The 20,268-nt window shown below is 36.4% G+C and overlaps 1 protein-coding gene across 6 annotated transcripts in view; it reads right to left on the reverse strand.

The window, feature by feature from the left end:
* The window catches only part of LOC137177148 (uncharacterized), a 60,023-nt gene continuing 39,755 nt past the window's right edge, over positions 1-20,268 (reverse strand). For 2 of the 6 annotated variants that reach the window (XR_010925982.1, XR_010925981.1), the window contains exons 15-30: positions 8,185-8,291; positions 7,876-8,044; positions 7,130-7,268; positions 6,907-7,025; positions 6,668-6,790; positions 6,505-6,570; positions 6,120-6,208; positions 5,393-5,498; positions 5,150-5,255; positions 4,893-4,966; positions 3,916-4,038; positions 3,096-3,311; positions 2,754-2,952; positions 2,395-2,549; positions 1,879-2,117; positions 1-325 (exon numbers count right to left, since the gene is read on the reverse strand). Coding sequence is in view for 1 of the 6 variants with exons in the window: in XM_067583274.1 (XP_067439375.1) it covers positions 3,949-4,038; positions 4,893-4,966; positions 5,150-5,255; positions 5,393-5,498; positions 6,120-6,208; positions 6,505-6,570; positions 6,668-6,790; positions 6,907-7,025; positions 7,130-7,268; positions 7,876-8,044; positions 8,185-8,291 (1,188 nt within the window). In the remaining 5 variants the exon portion in view is untranslated. Of the gene's footprint in view, positions 326-1,878; positions 2,118-2,394; positions 2,550-2,753; positions 2,953-3,095; positions 3,312-3,915; positions 4,039-4,892; positions 4,967-5,149; positions 5,256-5,392; positions 5,499-6,119; positions 6,209-6,504; positions 6,571-6,667; positions 6,791-6,906; positions 7,026-7,129; positions 7,269-7,875; positions 8,045-8,184; positions 8,292-20,268 lie in introns of those variants that run through there. The other 4 variants (XR_010925983.1, XM_067583274.1, XR_010925984.1 and 1 more) reach the window with 4 other exon arrangements.

Here is a 20,268-nt window from a genome sequence, read left to right on the forward strand (position 1 = left end):
TTCTGTCATTATTTCTGAGTTTATTAGTGACCTTGATGCTTTGGTAATAATCCAAGTATGATTCATCTTAGAAACAATGGTGTCTCAGACTTCCCTAAAATGTATCAGTTGCATCTGGCTTAGAAATAATCAACTCCCTCTTCAACAATGCTTCTTGGTAGTGAGATACAGAGACTGCAGGTAGATGCGTAGGGGAATCGTCGTGTTCTTGGCTCCTGGTCATAAAAGTCTATGACACAGGACTGCTGGAAACCCAAGGGTGGGAGGCTGTCAGCCCCGGTGACAAAGACCAACAGCTCCTCGAAGCTTATGTCAACTTCCCCCTCTGTTGACATAAATAGAAATGGTATTATAAACAGTGAATTTTATGAATTATATGAAATTAATTATCATGGTTCTTTGTTTATTTTTCCAAATGAGTGTAATGTGGTTATTTCTATAGTTATGTAATTACTTAATAGAGCTAATATAAAGAAAACGTTTTAGATCTCTTTATGGATATAAAAAAAACACTCAGTCTAAGGATCATTAGCCAGGTTGTGAAATAACAGAGAGAAGGAAGACTAAAGAGACAAGGTGACTGAAATGCTCAAGTGAGGAAAATACTAATTTTTCCCTTTTATAAATATACTACAGCATAAGTTTTCACAATGAAAATAATGATTATGGAACTACTTTTCAGTATCTTTTGTAAGCAAGAAAATGGTGATGACTTTCAGGGGGATTCAATACTTCTTCAAGGCACTGTACCATTAACATTCAATGCACTATACAGGTGTATGTTAGTGCTTTGCTGGTTTTTAAATTGAATAAAAATACAGAAAGAGTTTGTTGCTTACAAACAAGGTTTATGTATGCAAGTTTCATTAACCTTATAATAGTGAGCAATAAGCTTTCATCTAAAATTCAGACTTATTCTTCTAACAAGATGAATGTCCCTCAAGGTAATGTGCAATTGTAGTATTGGGAAAACTACTTTAAAACTGTAGTTAACCAAAATACTAGCTACTTCACAATGAAAATTAGTTAAACTACATCTTTACTACTATCAGATTAATTTAGCTTGTCAAACTAAAACTACTTTTCAAAAAGTAGTTAAACTATATCCAAACTACATCATGGAACATTATCACAATCTGAGTCTGTAATCTCTAGGACTAGGACAGGCCAGTCCTCAGGCAGCCTGAGGATGTATTTTAAGGAGAGGATAGGTAGAAACAGCTAAGGAGTAATCAGAAAAAAGCTTGATTTCTAGGGAAATTCATAGTATTCAATCACAGACATCTTGGTCGCAAACCATAGGTGATTTTAATCATATAGCAGGTGATTGTTATTAAATGACAACCATGGCCAATGAGCTGTGACATTGTGCCATATTGTATGGCAAAATACATCATGAGAATACTTTGAATATGTAGTTTGTAATTAACTACCTAAACTACATGACCCAAAGTAGTTAACTGAAAAAATACCACCCAACATCTGCAAATTGTAGTGAAACTAGCTATTGAACTACATGTAGTTAACTAATCCCCAACACACAACACAACTGTAGAATTGTTGCATCCTCATTTCTTTATAATAATCACATTTGATGCTGTGATTGCAAAATACACCTCCATCAATCAATCATGTGATCGTGTGGAGAATTAGAGAGCAGAAAGAACTGAGATATGTGCAATTATAGAAGAATGACTGCCTTGAATTTTGTGCATTTCATGAAATAGTTGGCTGGAAAGAACAGGAAATATATTCAGCTGTATGTCTGTATTATACTGGTGTATGAAGTATTTTTTTGATTTTCCATCTTAAGATTAGTTTAAAGTGACATATGGAAAAACAGATCAACCAAGGAACTCCAAATCTATGAGAACTCACCTTGAATGGCCATAAGCCACCACTCCCACTGGAAAACTGTGGCTTCTTCCTCCTCTTGCTTATTGCTTCCAGCAGGACTCCATGAAATGGTGAAGAGATTCTGGATACAGTTCCTCGACAGCCCCTCCCCAATATTAGTAAATACTGGAAAGGACTGTCTCCAGTATCTCTTCACCATTTGCCAGAAATTGCCACAAGACTCCATGCTAGACATGAATTGCTGTGTCATACTGGCGACTCTGTTGAACACAGATAATTATGCTGTTATTTCTTTTTCTTTCATATCAATACTACAGACTTAAGAGAGAGCAAGAGAAATAGCAAAACTAAGAAATGGTTACCATCTTATCAACTTCAAACATCATGTGGAGTTAGTACACATATATCATGTTGGGACCACAGCATTTGCATTTTGCGTATACTTTTCAGGATGAGTGGCAATCATAGAAAAAGTTAGTCAGTCAGCCAACTGCCAAGGTGTTGTACCTCATAGTTAATTCCATCTTCATTTCTTACCGGTGAAAAAGGAAGTGGGCAACAATCTGTTGCCTGACTCTGGGCAGGTCCTGGAGTGTGGCTGTATAGATGTTAGGCACACCACAGCCAGTGATCCAGTCCCCATTTTCAGCCTTGAGGCTGACCAGGTCCTGTGCTGTGCTGCACATCACAACCTTTTAAAGTAAGCAGAATAAGAAAAGAAAAAAAAACTAAACATGCACAGTTGTAATTCCAGACTGCTTTGGTATTTTCTTGAATTTTCTGTGTAGTTATAATAAAATATGGTATATCATCTACATCCTTCCACTCAAACCTCTGTTGTCATGCTAGGTTTGTACTAATATATGACAGGAATTCAGTTAACGTCATTATGTTACCTTTTCCATGTTTAGACGCAGGTCTTCTTCCATGAAGAGGTTGACATCCACTACCTGGTCCATCATGCATAATGGACCAGGCCGTCAGCTTTCCAGCTGTATAATACTTGTTAGCAGCTAGGGCCTGTTGGTGAACATTAGGTCCCCAGGCTTCCCCTCAAACACTCCAAGGGAGTTTTGTACATCCAACATCAGTAATCTGCAAGAAAATATAAAGGGAAAATATTTTGTCTAATTTGATTGAATCAAATAATACTAATTTCTGTGTAATTATCATAAGAACTCACAATAAAGCATTCACTGTATTATATTATTCACAAGTAAGATGGGAGTTTAACCTACCTAAAAAAATTCCCTCCTTGGGCCACCATAGTCATCAGCCATTTCAGAAACAAATTCAATGTTGGGCACTTCATGCCAGTCAAAGTAAGATTTTGATAGCGCCATACAGGCGCTCTGGAGAACATGCCTGCGTCTGGTGATAACTGTCATGTGGGAGTCACTATTTATGTTTTCCTGTCAGAAAACATTTATTATAGTGAAGAGATCTCTGATATCCTGAAATAAAATGGAACAGTTTAGTTAGTTATAATTTAAACAATGAGGTAACAGAACCTGTGTTTTTGGGTTTTTTATGTCTTTATTAACACAACCAACTACTGTTATTTCTATCAATAAATAATATTAGCCTATGTTTGTGAGATTTTTCAATTTAAATACTGTAGATGCTCTGTTGTCCACTTTAGTTCACCTATTTACACTCAACTATATCTGATGATTTTCTGTCACTTTCACTCCATTTTACTGAAAAAATGTCAAAAGAAATTGTGGCTGAAAAAAATCACCACGCAAATTTTTAGGTGTAATCTTTGTCTTAAAACCACCTCCGTTACAGCAAGGTGACGCATCCTGACAGCTGAGAAATTTACTGTAAGATACTGTTCCCCCTGTGTTTAGTAGGAAAGGAAGCTCAAATATTACATGGAAGACTTAAATAACATTAAACAAAAAATAAATTGTGCTCACCTGCCTTTTCAAATATACAATAATGTTCAATTTGGTTGAAACCAGCACAGTAGCAGCTTGTCTTGCTGTCTACATGTTTTTCACATGACTTATAAAACATTCAAAATCAAGAAAAATAATAAACAACAATACTCACGTCTTTTAGTTCCTTTTTTATTTCTGTGTAGACTCAGCATGCTGCACATACAAATCTCTCCTCAACCTTTGGCCTTCCTACACACACATAGTGGAACCGCCTCCTGCAGGCATGGCAGGATATCTGTAGTGCAAAACATTTTAACAATTGTGTTATAATGTACACATTGATGTTAATTCTTTCACCAATATTGGCTTGGGGGATAATAGAGGTTGCTTAAGCTAGTGCTTTAGTGCTTGCCATTTGGGGGGTCAGACTATTTAGGGCACAAAAGTGAAGATATCACCAAGTTTATTGCAGGTCATTTTTGTTAAATACCCAATGCTGAATTAACCTGCCAGTACAGAAACTGTTGTGTCAATAGCAGATACAATGTACATACAGAAAGTGAATTTAATACTCTTAAGTATTTGTAACTGTTGTTACCGCCGCCTGGCCAGCTACAATAGTAATCGTGCCCAAAGGTTTGGTATTTTAAGCCTTGCACAAAAGAGTTAATTCCTTACCTTGGCATGAGTGATAATAATTTTTAATTCAAATGCACTCTTAGTGGTTTCATCAGAGATCACAAGCACTTACAAATAATCATTCAATACCTTACATTATCTGTTGTTGTTAACACTGACCAAAATATTTAAAGACAACATGGAAAGACAACTTAAGATTGGCAAAACATGTGCAAAATAAGATTTTCCTTGCTCCCCATGATGAGAATTTTTCATAAAAATCAGAATGTATTAACAGTAAAGTATGTTAACAAATATAAACATATGTCTCGGAAGAAATTGTTCTGTGAAATGATCCCAACACATGGAGTGTGGCTTGTAATTACTGGAGAAATCTTCTTAATGAAAAGTGAAATACTGGCACATGAGTAAATGGGTAAAAGAGACATTAAATAATTTAAAATGACATTGGAAATGGAATCACCAATGAATGCACCCACAGGACTGCATTATATATCTAAAATAAAATACCCATGTCAGCTCCTCCTCTTCAGTGTCATCTACGTCAACCTCCCCGCAGAAGAAACACAGGTCTGTCAGATCATCTGTCAGAAAAATGGAAAAATATTTGAAAGGGGACGACATTTGTGAGGACAAGAAGCTTTCTTTTGAGCAAAATCCACTGTATTTGTATTATTTGTATTTTCTGTAATTATCGAAGATGACAACCAGAGTACTCATAAACATTTTCATTCACAACTTGTTAGTAGTGCTATCATGTAACTTACCAGACTCCCGAAGAAGAGTAGTGGCAATCTGCCAACGTAGCGCTGTCATATCACTTAAGCCAGCAGGGAATTTGAGCTTTTCCTCCATTAAGATTTTCTCAATGAACTGATATTAAAAATACATGTTATAATTTACCAACAAATATGAATTTTATTTTATTTTATTCTAAATATATATTTCACCAAGGAGGCAATATTTTATATGTGCACATACTGGAGTATAAAGAACATGTTTTTTCATACCTTAATGGCAAAAACCCCACAGGAGGTGCTGTCTTGTTGGTGAGGATGAGGCACTGTGTCACATTTCCACCTTGACACATTGAACCCTTTCTTCCTCATGAGTGCTCTAAAAACACAAAATATGTTTAAATAAAGTAACCAGATTTACTGACTTAAACATCATACAAGCATCACAATATATTTGTTATACAATACAAAAGTGCAAAGGGCGGAGCACAAGAAAATACTATTACCAATTCCTCAGACATCAGAACAGAAAAGATAGTTGTTCCAGATAAAAATAACCAGTCTTCTTTCCTTACTTATGCACTTGTGAAATATTCATCTATAATGTTGAAATTGAGCCAACTTGCCATTGTCCATGTTTGACATACACATCTGCATTTTGTCATTTAGTCATTTCAGGTCTGCAATTGCTCTCTTGACCACCAGCAGTACTTAACCCAGTCTTTTGGCTGATATTCACCAGATACTACACATATACTTACCATTTCTGCAACTATTTCTAGTTCTGTTTGTCTGCATGAGCAAATGTCATCCCTTGAACTCCATTGTTTGTCTTGAATGCTAACCAGTTGCCATTTGAGAGTATTGTAAAGTAAGAGATTGTTTAAATCCACAACTGGTCAGCTGAGTCTGCTCCCGGGTGTAAGTTGTTTAAGAAATTATAACTTAAATGTATTTGTTATTTAGTATCACAATTGCAATTAAAAAGTGCAAATTGTACCTTGTTACATCCTTGCACCTTTGCAGCTTTGCAGCAGTTTCTCCAAGTGAATCCATCAGTAGAGTCCTCTTTTCGGATGGATATATTACCTGTATGAAACATAAACAAAAACCAAAGATTATTGTACATATAAGTATACGCTTGTCCACCATATTGACTTTAAAAATAGCTGTTATACTACTACTACTGCTATAGCTGCTACTGTATGTGATCTTAAACAAGAACATCTTCTCACATTTAGCTTCTTTGGCATCAAGGTGCAAGATGAAGAGTTTACAAAGCTGAACATAAACTAAAAAAAACAACCACTTGATCTTTTACTGTATGGTATATTGTATGTAACATGTCAATATGTGCTCCCAGTTGCTGAAAAAGTAATACTTACAACCAGGAACCAGTGATGGTGTTCATTCACAACAGCAAACAGCATTTTATAATGTGTGGGGTCCCACTGAAATAATGTAAATATAGTACAAAAGCTTTAGCTTGCAAGTCATCAACATCAGTCACTGTTACCAGCATATGTAATGAGACAGTCTGCAACTAACCCTGAATCGTGGAATATTTCCTTTCCACACTGAGGTCATTCCAAATGTATCTATATGGAGCACCTTCTCCTTCGCTGTTATATTATGTTGACGCTCCAGCATGGCCAAGTACGCATTTATGACCTAGTAAAATTGACTTACAATTATTAACAGTTTAAAATGAACAATTAATTATTTTATTCATACATTATCCACATATGAATTAGGTATTTTTATATATTTATATATATATATTTTACCTCACTCTCAAGCTCCAATCCAGGCCCCGTTCGGCCAATGTCCCAGTAAAAGATCTTGTACGGCCCAATTTTTGATAGCAGGACATTGGCCTTTAGACCATCCCAGGCATCCTTCACGCCTTAAAGAAATAAGCACAAAGTGCAGGGATTACTACATAAAAACCTGGTATGTGAGGGACTTTGTTCTTTACATTAAAAGAGAGCTAAATATTCTGAAACATACATTTTTCGATATTGCCTGGAGACAAAGCTGTGACTGCAGCAGACTTTGGTGGCGCTGGGCCTGTTGGTGGTGCTGGGCCTGTTTCATCAGCCTCTGACACCACCTCCTGGTCAAGGCCATTCTCCACGCTGCTGTCAATCTGTAAAATACAACTTTCATTTTTTCATTGTTATTGGACTTGACCCCTTGCTTGACCGTTGCAGTCATTAGACTGTATGTGGGAATGAGACAAATTTATCTATTTGTTGACTAACTGTACAATCTCAAAGCACTCCTGATCACTATAACTATAACAGTAATGACATTTTTGTTAGCATAGTCATTTCGATCATAACCTCAAATATGAATAACTAATGTTGGCAGAAAGTACTGAAAATTATACTGCCCACACCCAATCTATCAATAATGAGGACAGAAAAAAACCTACAGTATCACATAATAAAATGCTGTCCAGTACAAAACCTCCCTTAACTATGACCTTGGTAATGAATATCTAATTAAAATAACATATTTCCAACAATGTCAACTAAACAAAATTAGGTCCCATTAAAGGTTTAAATGGGCACTTGCCTTCTACTAAGAGACATGGAATTTTCCTCGGCCACAAAATATTGATACAGTGTGTAGATTACTTATTTATTGCATAGCATGTAACAAACATTGACACATATTTTCAATGAGCTATATTTTTTTTAATTGGTTATTCTAAATATGGATTATCTGTAGCTGTTTTACACTAAACCAACCTTGTAATCCTCTGGAATCTCACTCGGGAGACGGGCCTCTGTCCCAAACAGGAGGAAGAATGGGGAGAACTTCATAGTGCTGTCTTTTTTGGTTCTCAACCCAAACATCACTCCTTCCAAATATGAATCCCAACTCTCTGGATGCTGCTTCACAAGTTGGAACAGTGCCCTGAAAAGTATTATCACATAAATAGGCAGGCCACCTTGCTTCCAATACATTTTCAGTTCACAATATCATAAATATATAAAAAATTACATGTATCAAAAAACAATATACACAGTAAAGTAAAATAATTACAGTGCTGTTACCTCTGTATTGTTCCGTTCTGTTTTTCGACAGGCCCATTTGTTTTTGGGTGATATGGTGCGCAAAGGCTGCACTGAATCCCCAGACTGTTGCACACCTCCTTGTTTAGCTGTTGGCAAACAATAATAAGCATTATCCTTTGTTTGAAACAAATAACTTTTAATGATTCATTGCAAAAAATATTACCGCCTATGCAGATAAATGTGAGATCATCAAAAACATTTTCATTTATGTAACGACATGCTGTAAACAGGGTGCGATGTGCCACACCTGGGCCCAGTGTGGTCGGGACTACAAAGCTTGGCCGCCTAGAGTTTCTCCCCCCTCCTTCATCACGCCTCGTCCACTTCGAGAGCGGCGTGGCACGGCTGTTTTGTTTTTTTTGGTTGCCGACACGCACACATCCACACACGCCTACATTACTGATTACTGACTTCCACGTTTGTTCCGTTATCATTTTGTAAATAAACGCTTATCCTCAGTTACAAGACTCGTCTGGTCTCCCATATTTTGTCGCAGCCTATGAGCCGGGCTGTGACACTTGGCACGTCTGCGGCGCTATCGATGGTGCTGAAAGGAGCGTTGGGGGATTTAATTCAAGCATCTAAAATTAGCATTTAACTTTTTGTTTTATTGTACATGATCACATGTACTATGTGTCTGCATGAGCTTGACATCACACCCCTGAGAATGAAAATATCACGCTACTTGATGAATTAAATTAATTAAGAAAATGATTCAATTATTCCTGCAAATGTAGTGGCCAACTTAAAATTTTGTAGCCTTATTGTTTTTATTTAAGTTCATAGTTATTTTATAAATGTTACTGCACAACAGCAAGAAATAGCCTAATAAGCTCCATAGTCTATATAGGCCCACTGTGGTTCTGATTTATTTTCCACAAATCGCAACCTGGCTGTAACATTCAACAAACCTCATTAACGAACTCTTGTCCCTCATCAATGAGGATCCTTTTTGGGGCCCCAAAACGGTAAAAGAATCTGACTATACAGTCAGCCACATCTGCAGGTGTTTTTGTGGGCAGGGCAAACGCTTCGGACCACTTGGTGTAGTAGTCCACCATCACACAGATGTATGTGTTGCCCGCCTCTGTCTCAGCCACTTTGCCAAAAATGTCCATCCCCACAAGTTCAAAGGGCTGGCTCACCTTAACAAAGGAGAGCAAAATAACAAATACATTATTCACTTAGAATTACTATAAAGCATTCTCCATCACAAAATATAAGCTTCAAAGAGTAAAGCAAAATATTGTGAATTACTTGTATGGGGATGTACTCGGTCTCCTGCTTCATAGTTGAAGCTCTGGCCTGGCATTCTGCACATTCTCTAACCTGGAAAATAATATGTTAACAGTGAACTTCAGTATTAGAAGGAGGGAATATTTAGTCTGTGATTATAAAGTTTTATGTGGTATGGCAGCCTGGTCGCCTGAATAAAATGTTGGCTTTGTACGTTTCTGCAAACCACAGATACATTGAATCTGTATCATATCAACATTTCTAAAGTGATGTAGTTCACATGACATCTATATGAGCTGAATTTCTTATTAGGAGGAGAGAGGGTTCGAGACCACCTCGAAACCAAGGCCCGCTTCCCGTTTCAACCGACAAAACCATGAGTTTTTAGTCAGACTTCGGGACATTTGCAGCCATTTTTATTTTTATTTTTTTTAACCCAAACCATGATCTTTCCCTAACCCCAACCAACTGTTTTTTGTGCCTAAACCTAACCAAACCTCAACCACAGTGTTGTCACATTATAAAACATTATTATTTAACTGATAATGGCCAACAACAACGTAGACATTAAATGTATCCGTGGTTTGCAGAAACATACAATGCCAACATTTTATTCTGGCGTTTGGGTTGGTTGTGGCTAGTCTCTGGACAAACAGATACATATTTGGCTGCATCGCACCATACATGTTTGATACTGGGTCCAGTATCAAAACAGGACATTGGCCTTCTACTAAGTCCAGTACTCAAGTAAGAATTATGAAGTGGTATGTTCCATCACTTATGTGTGTTTTTGCTTGAAATGAAGTGATGATAAATAGAATAATTTTTCTCTTTAGATGAATCAAAAAATATACTCACCCACTTATCAATAGCAGATGTCATGCCAGGCCAGTAAAATCTTTTGCACACTGCGTTCCTTGTTTTAACAATACCACAGTGGGCTCCAAAGGCACCTGCATGGCATTCCTCAAAAATTTGGTTGGCTTCTTCCCTGTCATAGACAACCTTTCTCTTGGCTTCTTCCTTCCCTTTCTTGTAGTACAATGTTCCTTCTGTTAGAATATAGAAAAAAGTAAGTGGCTTACTTTACTTGCAGGTCATAAATATATTTTTAATTTATCTTACATTAAAACAAATTATTGTATATAAAGTGCATCTTACTCCACATGTTTATGTAATATTTCAATGCTTACATAAGTTATTTGTAGATCATAATTGGATTTGCGTAAATGATAGACGAGTATATAGCTAAATATAAATACAGCCTCCAAATTAACCAAGATGACACTAACCGTTGTAATAGTTTAAACAAAATTGTATATTATTACCTTCATGGAAATAGGAATTTTTGGATTATAACAAGAACTTTAATGTCTTTTCACTTACCATCAATGATGAAGTCTGATGACCTTCTTCGAATCACATATTTCTCTGATTTTGTAGCACCTTCTGGGTAGTTACCATTTGAGATGTAATTAACAATCTCGTGGTAAATGTCTGGATTCATTTGCCTTGAGGACAAGAGGTAACATGGCTAGAGTTAATGGAGAGTTCTGAAACTTAAGGTAGTTAGTCTATTTCAATATTGGTGATGAAAATCGTCCACAGCACAATTTACATACCTTTTCTATTGCTTATCCACAGTTTTTCAACTTCAATGATGTCCTGGTTAGGGTTCTCCTATGCAAATGGCCTACTGTAACTGGGGTTTAGGGTTGATCCACTCCGTGAGCTCCTGGTAATATACAAGCACGTGATGAATGCATGTTGTGTTCGTGACCTCAGTGAGGGGGCTGTCTCAGGAGGTAGGTCAGAGGTCAATCTGAAGGTAAATTTGATTTTTTTTTTTTCGTACTTTCAATTTTGTTATTGATAGTATTGTTGTTTATAGTTTTCCTTGATTTTGAATGTTTTATGTTTTGTATTATTTTGATTTTTCCAAGTCATGTGAAAAACATGTAGACAGCAAGACAAGCTGCTACTGTGCTGGTTTCAACCAAAATGAACTTTATTGTATATTTGAAAAGGTAGGTGTGCATGATTTATTTTTTGTTTAATGTTATTAAAGTCTTCCATGTAATATTTATGTGAGCTTCCTTTCCTACTAAACACAGGGGTAACAGTATCTGACAGTAACAGTCTTAGTTGGATGCGTTCCCCCTGCTATGACGGACAAATTGAGGGATATCAGTCTGAAAATCACAGGACTTAGCTGTTTTGAGGAAACAATCCAGCAGTATGAATTTGACAGGTGTGTGAGCTTCCTTCCCTACTAAACACAGGGGGAACAGTATCTGGCAGTAACATTTTCAGCCGTCAAGATGTAGGCCTAACTTTTTCACTGAAAAGATTGAGCTAATCAGGAATGATATTACTGGTAAGGCAGTGTCCCTCTCCTCTGATCCCTCCCACCCTCTGCTTCCTTCTCATACTGGTTTCCAATCCATAAGCTACTTTTTTCAGTTTGATCTAGTCAATTCATGCACCCTCTCGCAAATTACTAGCTCCAAACCAACCACGTGTTCTGGATCCCATCCCTGGTAACCTCATTAAAGACATGTTCACTGTGACTGGAAGCCCTCTTCTTGACATCATCCATAAATCACTCAGTTCTGGTATCGATCCCACTGCTTCTAAAACAGCTGTGGTTACTCCACTATTAAAAAAGACCTAACCTTGACCCACAAACCCTTAACAATTTTAGGCCGATTTCAAATCACCCATTCATGTCCAAACTGTTAGTAAAGGTGGTTGCTAGTCACATTACATATAATAATACTATGTCTTCCTGCTCTAAGGTCAAACACGGTGTCCCACAGGGATAAGTACTCAGTCCACTTCTGTCCTGTGTTTACTTGCTGCCTTTGGGTCACATTTTCAAAAAACACAACATAAAATATCACTGCTATGCTGATGACACACAAGTCTATCTTTTTGTAACAGTCAGCGACTGTTGTAAGACACATATCAAGTATATAACATGAACAGTCTTCTTCCACCTTAATAAAATAGCTCAAATACGCCGCATTCTATCAAATTCAGACGCTGAAATCCTCAGACATGCCTTCATAACAATTAGAATAGACTATTATAATGAAATTTTCTTTTGCCTACCTAAAACAGCATCAAAATGTCTTCAATTGGTCCAGAAACCAGCTGCCAAAAAACTGGATCATATAACACCGGTACTGATGTCTTTGCATCGGCTACTGGCTCATACAAGAGCTGATTTTAAAATCCTCCTGCTTACCTTTAGGGCTTTAAATGGATTAGCTCCTTCATATATCTCCAGCCTTTTGCTCCGTATACTCATCATGTCCCTTATGTTCTCAAGGTGCCAGGTACTCAACTGTTTCTTGATTCAATAAGAATGCTTTTGGTGGTCAAGCCTTTGCCCACCAAACTCCATTTTTCTGGAATAATCTACCACTGCACATTCGAGAGGCAAGCTCTGTTGATACTTTCAAATCCAGGCTGAAAACACATCTTTTTCTGTTTTTATTATGACCATTCCTAATTTCACTGGCTGGGAACCCAAATCACAAATTGTTTTTCTCTTTCACATGAAGCTACTCCAACCGTGTTAAAGCTACATGATCTCTGTTTTAAAATCAAAAACCTAAACCTTTTGTTGTAATATTAACATTACTACTGGTATATATGTATGACTTGTAAAGTGTACAGAGACTCTCTGGGTGACGTGCACTTTAAATAAACGGAAGTTTATGTTGAACAAACATAGGTTCTGTTACTCCATTGTTTAAAATAATGACTAACAATCATAACTAAACAACCATGAAATTTGCCATTCACTTTTAGAAAACAACTTTCTATAGATAAAACTCCATAAAAGTTAGTTCTAAGCCTTAGCGCTCTCCATAGTACCCCGATGGCAGAGCACAGCATCACGGGGGGCGAGTTTTTAGTGAAGGCGAGCCTGGACGGGGCGGGACTAGGGTTCACCCACATCTCCACGTGGAAACAGAGTTCGACACACCTGTTAGCTCACGAAAAATCGAATCTGCACATTTCACAGAAAACTGCATCAAGAACACTATCCATACTACTGTGATGGCTAATTTTCCATTATTGTCTGTGCAGGGACATACACATTAGGCTGTGAATGTGGTTCATAAATGGCACATAAATCGGTGGGTGAACCCATAGCCACGAGAACCTGATTTCAGTCGGAGGTGCGGGGGTGCTGACTATCAAAAAAAGTTTGAATTTATGAAACACTCGCAGTGATCCCACCGCAGCAGAAACGATAAATGCGTCTCCCCATTGAGAGAGACGCTGTGCGCATTTACACGTGAGGCACAGCAGCATAATTTAATTGATTGGGCTACTTAATCTCCCTACACGCCGACAGGATCTCATGTTAATTAATGTCCTGTGTTCTTCTACACATCCAAAAGGTCACACACACAGTCCAGGTTCATACAGCGAAATTGTTTGAAGTAAGCAGCTGTCCTCCTGATAAATCCTGAGCTCCATCAGAGTTGTCTAAAAATATTTCAGAAGCTAAAAGTTTAATTTTGTTTTCTCTGGAGAGTTTCCTCTGTCCTGTCAAGTTCATAACTACAGTTTTTAGTAGTCTGGCAGACTACGCCTGGTTTTTTTTCCCCACTTGTGCCATTAATCGCCACTATTTCAACAAAATCTAAATGAAAACGTCGGTGTTTACACCGTTTTAGCCGATATCTCTGACGCGCTAGTGACTTACCGTAAACCGCCGGAAAAGCCGGTAAAACCCGCCGCTTTTTAAGGCGTTTTTCACATTTTTTTAGGCGTACCTTTATTAATAACAATACTTTATATGTACATAACATGTACAAAAGATACATACCACGGGTACATATACCAAATGTAAAAACAAAACAAACAAAAAAAAAAAACGTAAAGAAAATATACACTTTTTAATGCTAGCAATGAATTCTAGGGGGAATAAAGATATAGCCTATGTTAGAAAAAATTGAACACAGCACAAGCTGTTACAGTTTTAATTGGTTTTTGTTTAAGAGTGTTGAATTGAATAAACGTATTGTTTGAATTCTTTGCTAAAGGCAATAAAGCACGATTTCTTACCGGTAAATTTACATTTATGGATATGGAATTTGGCCATTATAATAATAAGATTTATCATGTACACACCAGTGTTCTTCTGTGTATTATTTTCCTGGAGATGAAACAATACATTTTTCCAAAGTAAGATAAAACTTTCATCAATATTTTTATTAATGAGAACACAAAGGTTTTACCAGATATTCTTCACAATTAGACATTGCTAAAATAAATGCACATCAGTTTCTGGATATTCATAACAGGAACTACAACTCACATCAATGTCTCTCTTTCAATGTCTAACTTCAATGTCTAACTTTTTTATCATAGTTTTTGGCTGGATAGAATTTATGAATAAGTTTAAAGGAAATTCCCTTAACTTTATTGGTGATTAAGTATCGATTAGGTAAAAGCCAGGCCTTCTTCCATACCATGTCATCCACAAATTGATTTCTGTATGAAATCACATATGGTAATGTAGTAATATCTCCCTGGAACAGAGCTCTTATAGATCTGTTTTTATTACCAGAATAAAAGGAAATATAAATTTTGCCTATAAGGGAATGTATGTTGGAGATAACAAGGGCAGTTGTTGAGTAACATTAACCCTTGGCTGAGATTGAAACAGCATACAGACTCCAGAGGGTATTGCACCAATGACTTTTGCATAATCCCCAGGTGTTATATGGATATTATATTCTTATAGAAACTCTTCATAAGTAAAGACCATCCCTATTAAATCAAAGTTTCTGTAATCAATCAGTGAAGAGTAAAGCATCAAAAATGCATCGATGAATGATGCCTGCCATTGTTAGGCTGTGTTGCTCTTCTGAATTGTACAGGGAAGTACTCAGATTCAGAGGATTAAATACTGATTTGCATGAAAATATAATTCATAATATAATTCATTGTCTTAAAAAAAGCCTGGGTTAATCATTGTAGTGTAAATATAACTATATTGGGTTGTCTGTCACTTCAAGAGATGGGTACTTGGTCAATAGCTAGCCAATTAAGATTCACAATAGTTTTCAGGATTCAGATGATTGAGTCTTGATTTGCGTGAGAATATAACCTTACCTTCTTTTAAAATGACCTGTATTTATCACCACTGAAGATACAAGAGCCAAATTACACTTATCACAGGTGACTGACGATGGTCTAACGGTCTCACCATCTTCATTTTTTCTCCCTCGCAGCTCTTGAAATGTGGTTTGTCTCTAGCTGTGATTCAAAGTATGCTATTGTCAGTGGCACCATTTGTCAGGTCCAACATCAGTTATTACTTTATCTTACTCTTATTGTTATTCTATGGGGAAATCATTTACATGTTATACACTTTACATTTATTACTCTTGATTTTGTAATTTTTTGAACAATCTCTGGCAAAAGAATTTTCTTAAGGATAAATAAAATGTTATCTTATGCTGACGTTTCTAATTCACCTGTGCCTAGTTCACTACCAGGAACATACAATTAGGCAGAACCCAACTTCTGCCATATCCAGTGCCATTCTGCAGTAGGGGTCAGCCTACTCTTAATAATTACTCCCATGTCCATAATACAACAACAACACTGTATTTAATTCAACTTATTGCAAGTGCTGCTACACCTTAATTTTACCCACTAGTTAACCACTAAAACCTTCGCCAGTGAGCCAGATGAGGAAATGAGGGAGGAAAGTGATGCTGCAAGCAAATTGATTGTCAGGCCTCTCAGCCCAGTGAACCCTCCAAAGACACCTTAAGTGTCAAAGTAAGAAGTTATTGTTAATTCTTTCCTATCAATTAAATTTTCACAAAATTTCAATCCAAACATACTGTAAAATAAAGATTTTTTTTTACTCTAACGGAGTATTGAATTATATTTCTTATTGCAGTGCTGTTAAGTTCACATACATTTTAAAACTTTAAGTTACCCTCCTGTGCGAGCTTTATGTACGCTGCTGAAGTTACATTATTGCTTGTCTCCTCTTTTTTCATTACAGAAACAACGGAGATAATAATAATTAATAATATCATTATTTATATAGAACCTTTAAAAACAGAATTTACCAAGTGCTTTGACAGACAAAGCAAAGACATGATACAGAAAACAACTACAGATCTGACCTTAAGAAGACGGCGGCCGAAGACAAAGAAAAACAATAAAGAGATGTTAAAAAGTTTAAAAGACAATAAAAGGATTATTGAAAGACAACGTTTACATAAAAGCAAGTCTGTAAAAATGGGTTTTAAGAAGTGATTTGAAAGAAGTTATTATTTTTTTGTTTGCTTTAACAATGTGTCAGAGTTATCTTACTTAGACTTTGTTCTTATTGGTTATATCGGGCAATGCAGACTTCTGATTGGAAATAAGTCCCAGGTAGGAGCAGTGGATAACGTTGTTATGAATGACACTAATGTGGAGTGAAAGAGGCATTCCGGGGATCTGTGCCCCAGGAGTTCACCGCTGTTATCAGCGTCTTGGTGAGTTTAGCTGAGTTGAGATAGTGCGGCTAATAATATCCGGTGTTACAAATCAACTGGTTTTCCTGTTAACATGTTACCTTTGTTTGTAAATGTCGGACGTTTCTCATGGCGACAGCAGATGTTCCAATCATGGAGAGGAAACAATGCTGACCTTGCAAATGCCTGATTATGATATTATTAAATTATTTTATCACTCATAATTCCGCAGACTAGGCTATCCATCTGATTAATTCAGGTTATTGATGATTTATGGATCTACGAAAAACTGTTTAACTTCAGAGGCGCAACAAACCGGGCTTGTGTGGGCAATAACAGTGGTCACAAGTTAATCTAGCAGAGGTATTTTAAAACCCAAAGATAATAAAGGCTACGGTTGTTTTTGCGTCAAAATAGGCTGTGTGTTTTAGTATATTGGTAGTTCTCAGAGCCGCATTGCTCAGTGGTGTAGCACAATGTATTGTAAGTTTTCCTTTAGATTTAACACCTGGTACCAAACCCAGATGGTGAGTTTTTACTTTGAAGAAAATGCATCAAAATATGGTTAAGAATCTTTCTGATCCCACAGTTTCATTGATCTCCATAAAACATAAAGTGAATTAATCAGATGGATAGTCTAGACTATGAAATTATGAGTGATATAAAATCATAATAAGACATGTGCAAGGTCAGCATCGTTTCCTCTCCGTGATTTGAACATCTGCTGTCGCCATGAGAAACTCCTGACGTTTACAAATACGGGTAACCAGTTAACAGGAAAGCCAGTTGGTTTGTAACACTGTTGTCTGTCGTGGCGCCACAGAAAGCTTATTTTTTCCTTGCTGATATGTGAGTTTAACGTTATATTTACAGCTGTGATATTAAGAGTGTTAATGGTCTAGTTGAAACAGCACATTCCTGCATTGATAATCTGATAGAAAATAGGAAATCGCTCGCTCAACTCTTTTACTTTGGTACGTTTGTTTGTGTTATACTACGTACGCTTGGCTGCACTGCCAGTGCTAATCATAATATGTGGTGTGTTTGAGAAGACTACTGAATATGTCCATTTTAACTGCAGTCTTGAATATACGAATGGAATGTACGTAAGATTTATAATGTGTTTTTATTCAGTTAATGATTTAAAGAGAGAAACACATGTCGATGTCATGGTTAAAATGTTTAATAATCATAATTCATGGTAAAAAAAAAAAATAAAAAAAATAAGAAGAAAATAAAAAGCTAAAAATAATTCCTCATTGGTGTTTAAAAGATAAAATACCCCATAAGAGAGAATGCTGTACAATTAGAAATAATTCATGAGTTTAATCATTGTTGTGTTAAAATGGGTCCAGACTTTCGAATCTGCCAATTCCACCAGGTTCACTTATAAATTCTGTCTAATATCAGGCAAAGTAGTATTATGAGAATTCTGATGTGGCCATATTCATTATTACATTAGCATCTACAAGTGCTTTCCAGTGTAACCAGAAAAAACACGTTACATTCTGTGTGTTGTATTTTACAGTAGTCGTAACATAAAAAAATCGCCATATTAACATTAACAATGTGTAGGACTATAAACAGAATAAGGCTACCTGCCTTTTGGGGAGAACGTATTTTTCATAATGATCAACAGAACATGTATTCTTTCATGTTAACGTGAAAACTTTTCTACTAATTGGTTTGAATTTATTATCAATATGAATTAGAAAAATATGGATTAAATGGTTACATGATGTACATCACAATTCTACTTACTGACCAATGACAGTTGGCTGACAAACTTTTAAGTGTGATCATTTTGGACCCCAAGTTGCGTTTTATTATGCATGAGCTGTCATGGATCGCGACCATGTATTTGTTTTATCTTTGAGAACCATACATACTCTTGAATATTGCATTTAAGTGTAGTAAACATATCAACTGTCTGAAGAATCACTATTTTTAGAAGGCTTTGGGATGGACATTGCAACATGGAGGTGAAGCTAGTTTCAACTACTTTACATACAGTTAGCTAGTTTAGTCCAGTGGTTCCCAACCTAGGGGTCGGGCCCCTCCAAAAGGTCACCAGATAAATATGAGGGGTCATGAGATGATTAATGGGAGAAGAAAGAAGAAAAAACAAAGTTCTGATACACAAATCTGTTTTCAGTTTTTGGACTTTTTCTCTAATCTTTGATTTTGGTGAAATATTGGATCAATTGAACATTTATTGAATTGAAACCATGTGAGAAGTTTAGAGGGGAAAATCACTATTTGGTGGAGCTGTTAACAACTCATAGACATCTGAAATGTGACCCCGACTACACACTACTTTGTATAAGACGTCAAAAGCCAAAAAGGTTGGAAACACATAATTTAAATTATGTGTAAATTACTAACTGTCACAGTGGTCCCTGTCTGACCTTTTCTGTTTCACTATCACTGCATGACACTGTGAACATGAAGGGTGTAAATTAAAGGACAAGCTACAGTATGTGTCTGCTGCTTAAGATCACATTGTACAACAAGCTGTTGGAGCTTCCACTGTTTTTTGTGAAACATTTCAGTGGATCATCATGTTTTCATTATTGGATATTTATTGCTGGTTTTCTGTCACAGATTGGGATAGATAAATTACCTTTAAAAACCTTCCAAGACAGAGGTTTTTTTTTTTTTTTTACTATTCTTGTGGACAACAGAAATGAATTATGCTTTTCTGTGCTAAAAATGTTGCAAACTTGTAAATAAATTCTGAGTGTTTGCTAAAAAGAAAGTGGGCTCATGGATAAAAAGGTATTTGAATATGTAAACAGAGCGGAGCCACAAGAGTTATGCTGAGTTATGTTCTCACCCTTTCTTTATTCAAATAAGTGTAATTCTCCATCTTTCACACCTTATTCTTTCTGAGTAGATGTCAAACAGTTTTACTGCTGAGCACCATAAATGGTTTCTCTTCCTCTGTAGTTGCGTGAGATGATATTCTAATATTCATTTTCTTATTTTGAAGCAACGGGGAAATTATGATTTTATGCATCAAAGTCTTGGAGAGTATTTCTGCATATAGGCCCAGATAAACACTGTAAACATCCTCATTAAAACTAAAAGTCAGCACTCACACTCAAACCTCATGGTCCATTTTAACCCTGTTTCATAGAAATTACGTTGATATCCATATAATTTGCAACAGAGTATATTACTAAAACTATAAAGATTTGTTTCTTCTCATGTGGACTGCACCGTATGCTGACCTGTTCTTCACTCTGTGATTTGCCTATCATGTATTCTTTCTTATAACACAGAGCAGTGTGTAGCACATTTTGTTCCTTTATCTTCA

This window comes from Thunnus thynnus, chromosome 24 (assembly GCF_963924715.1).
Source record: "Thunnus thynnus chromosome 24, fThuThy2.1, whole genome shotgun sequence".
NCBI classification, from domain to species: domain Eukaryota; kingdom Metazoa; phylum Chordata; class Actinopteri; order Scombriformes; family Scombridae; genus Thunnus; species Thunnus thynnus.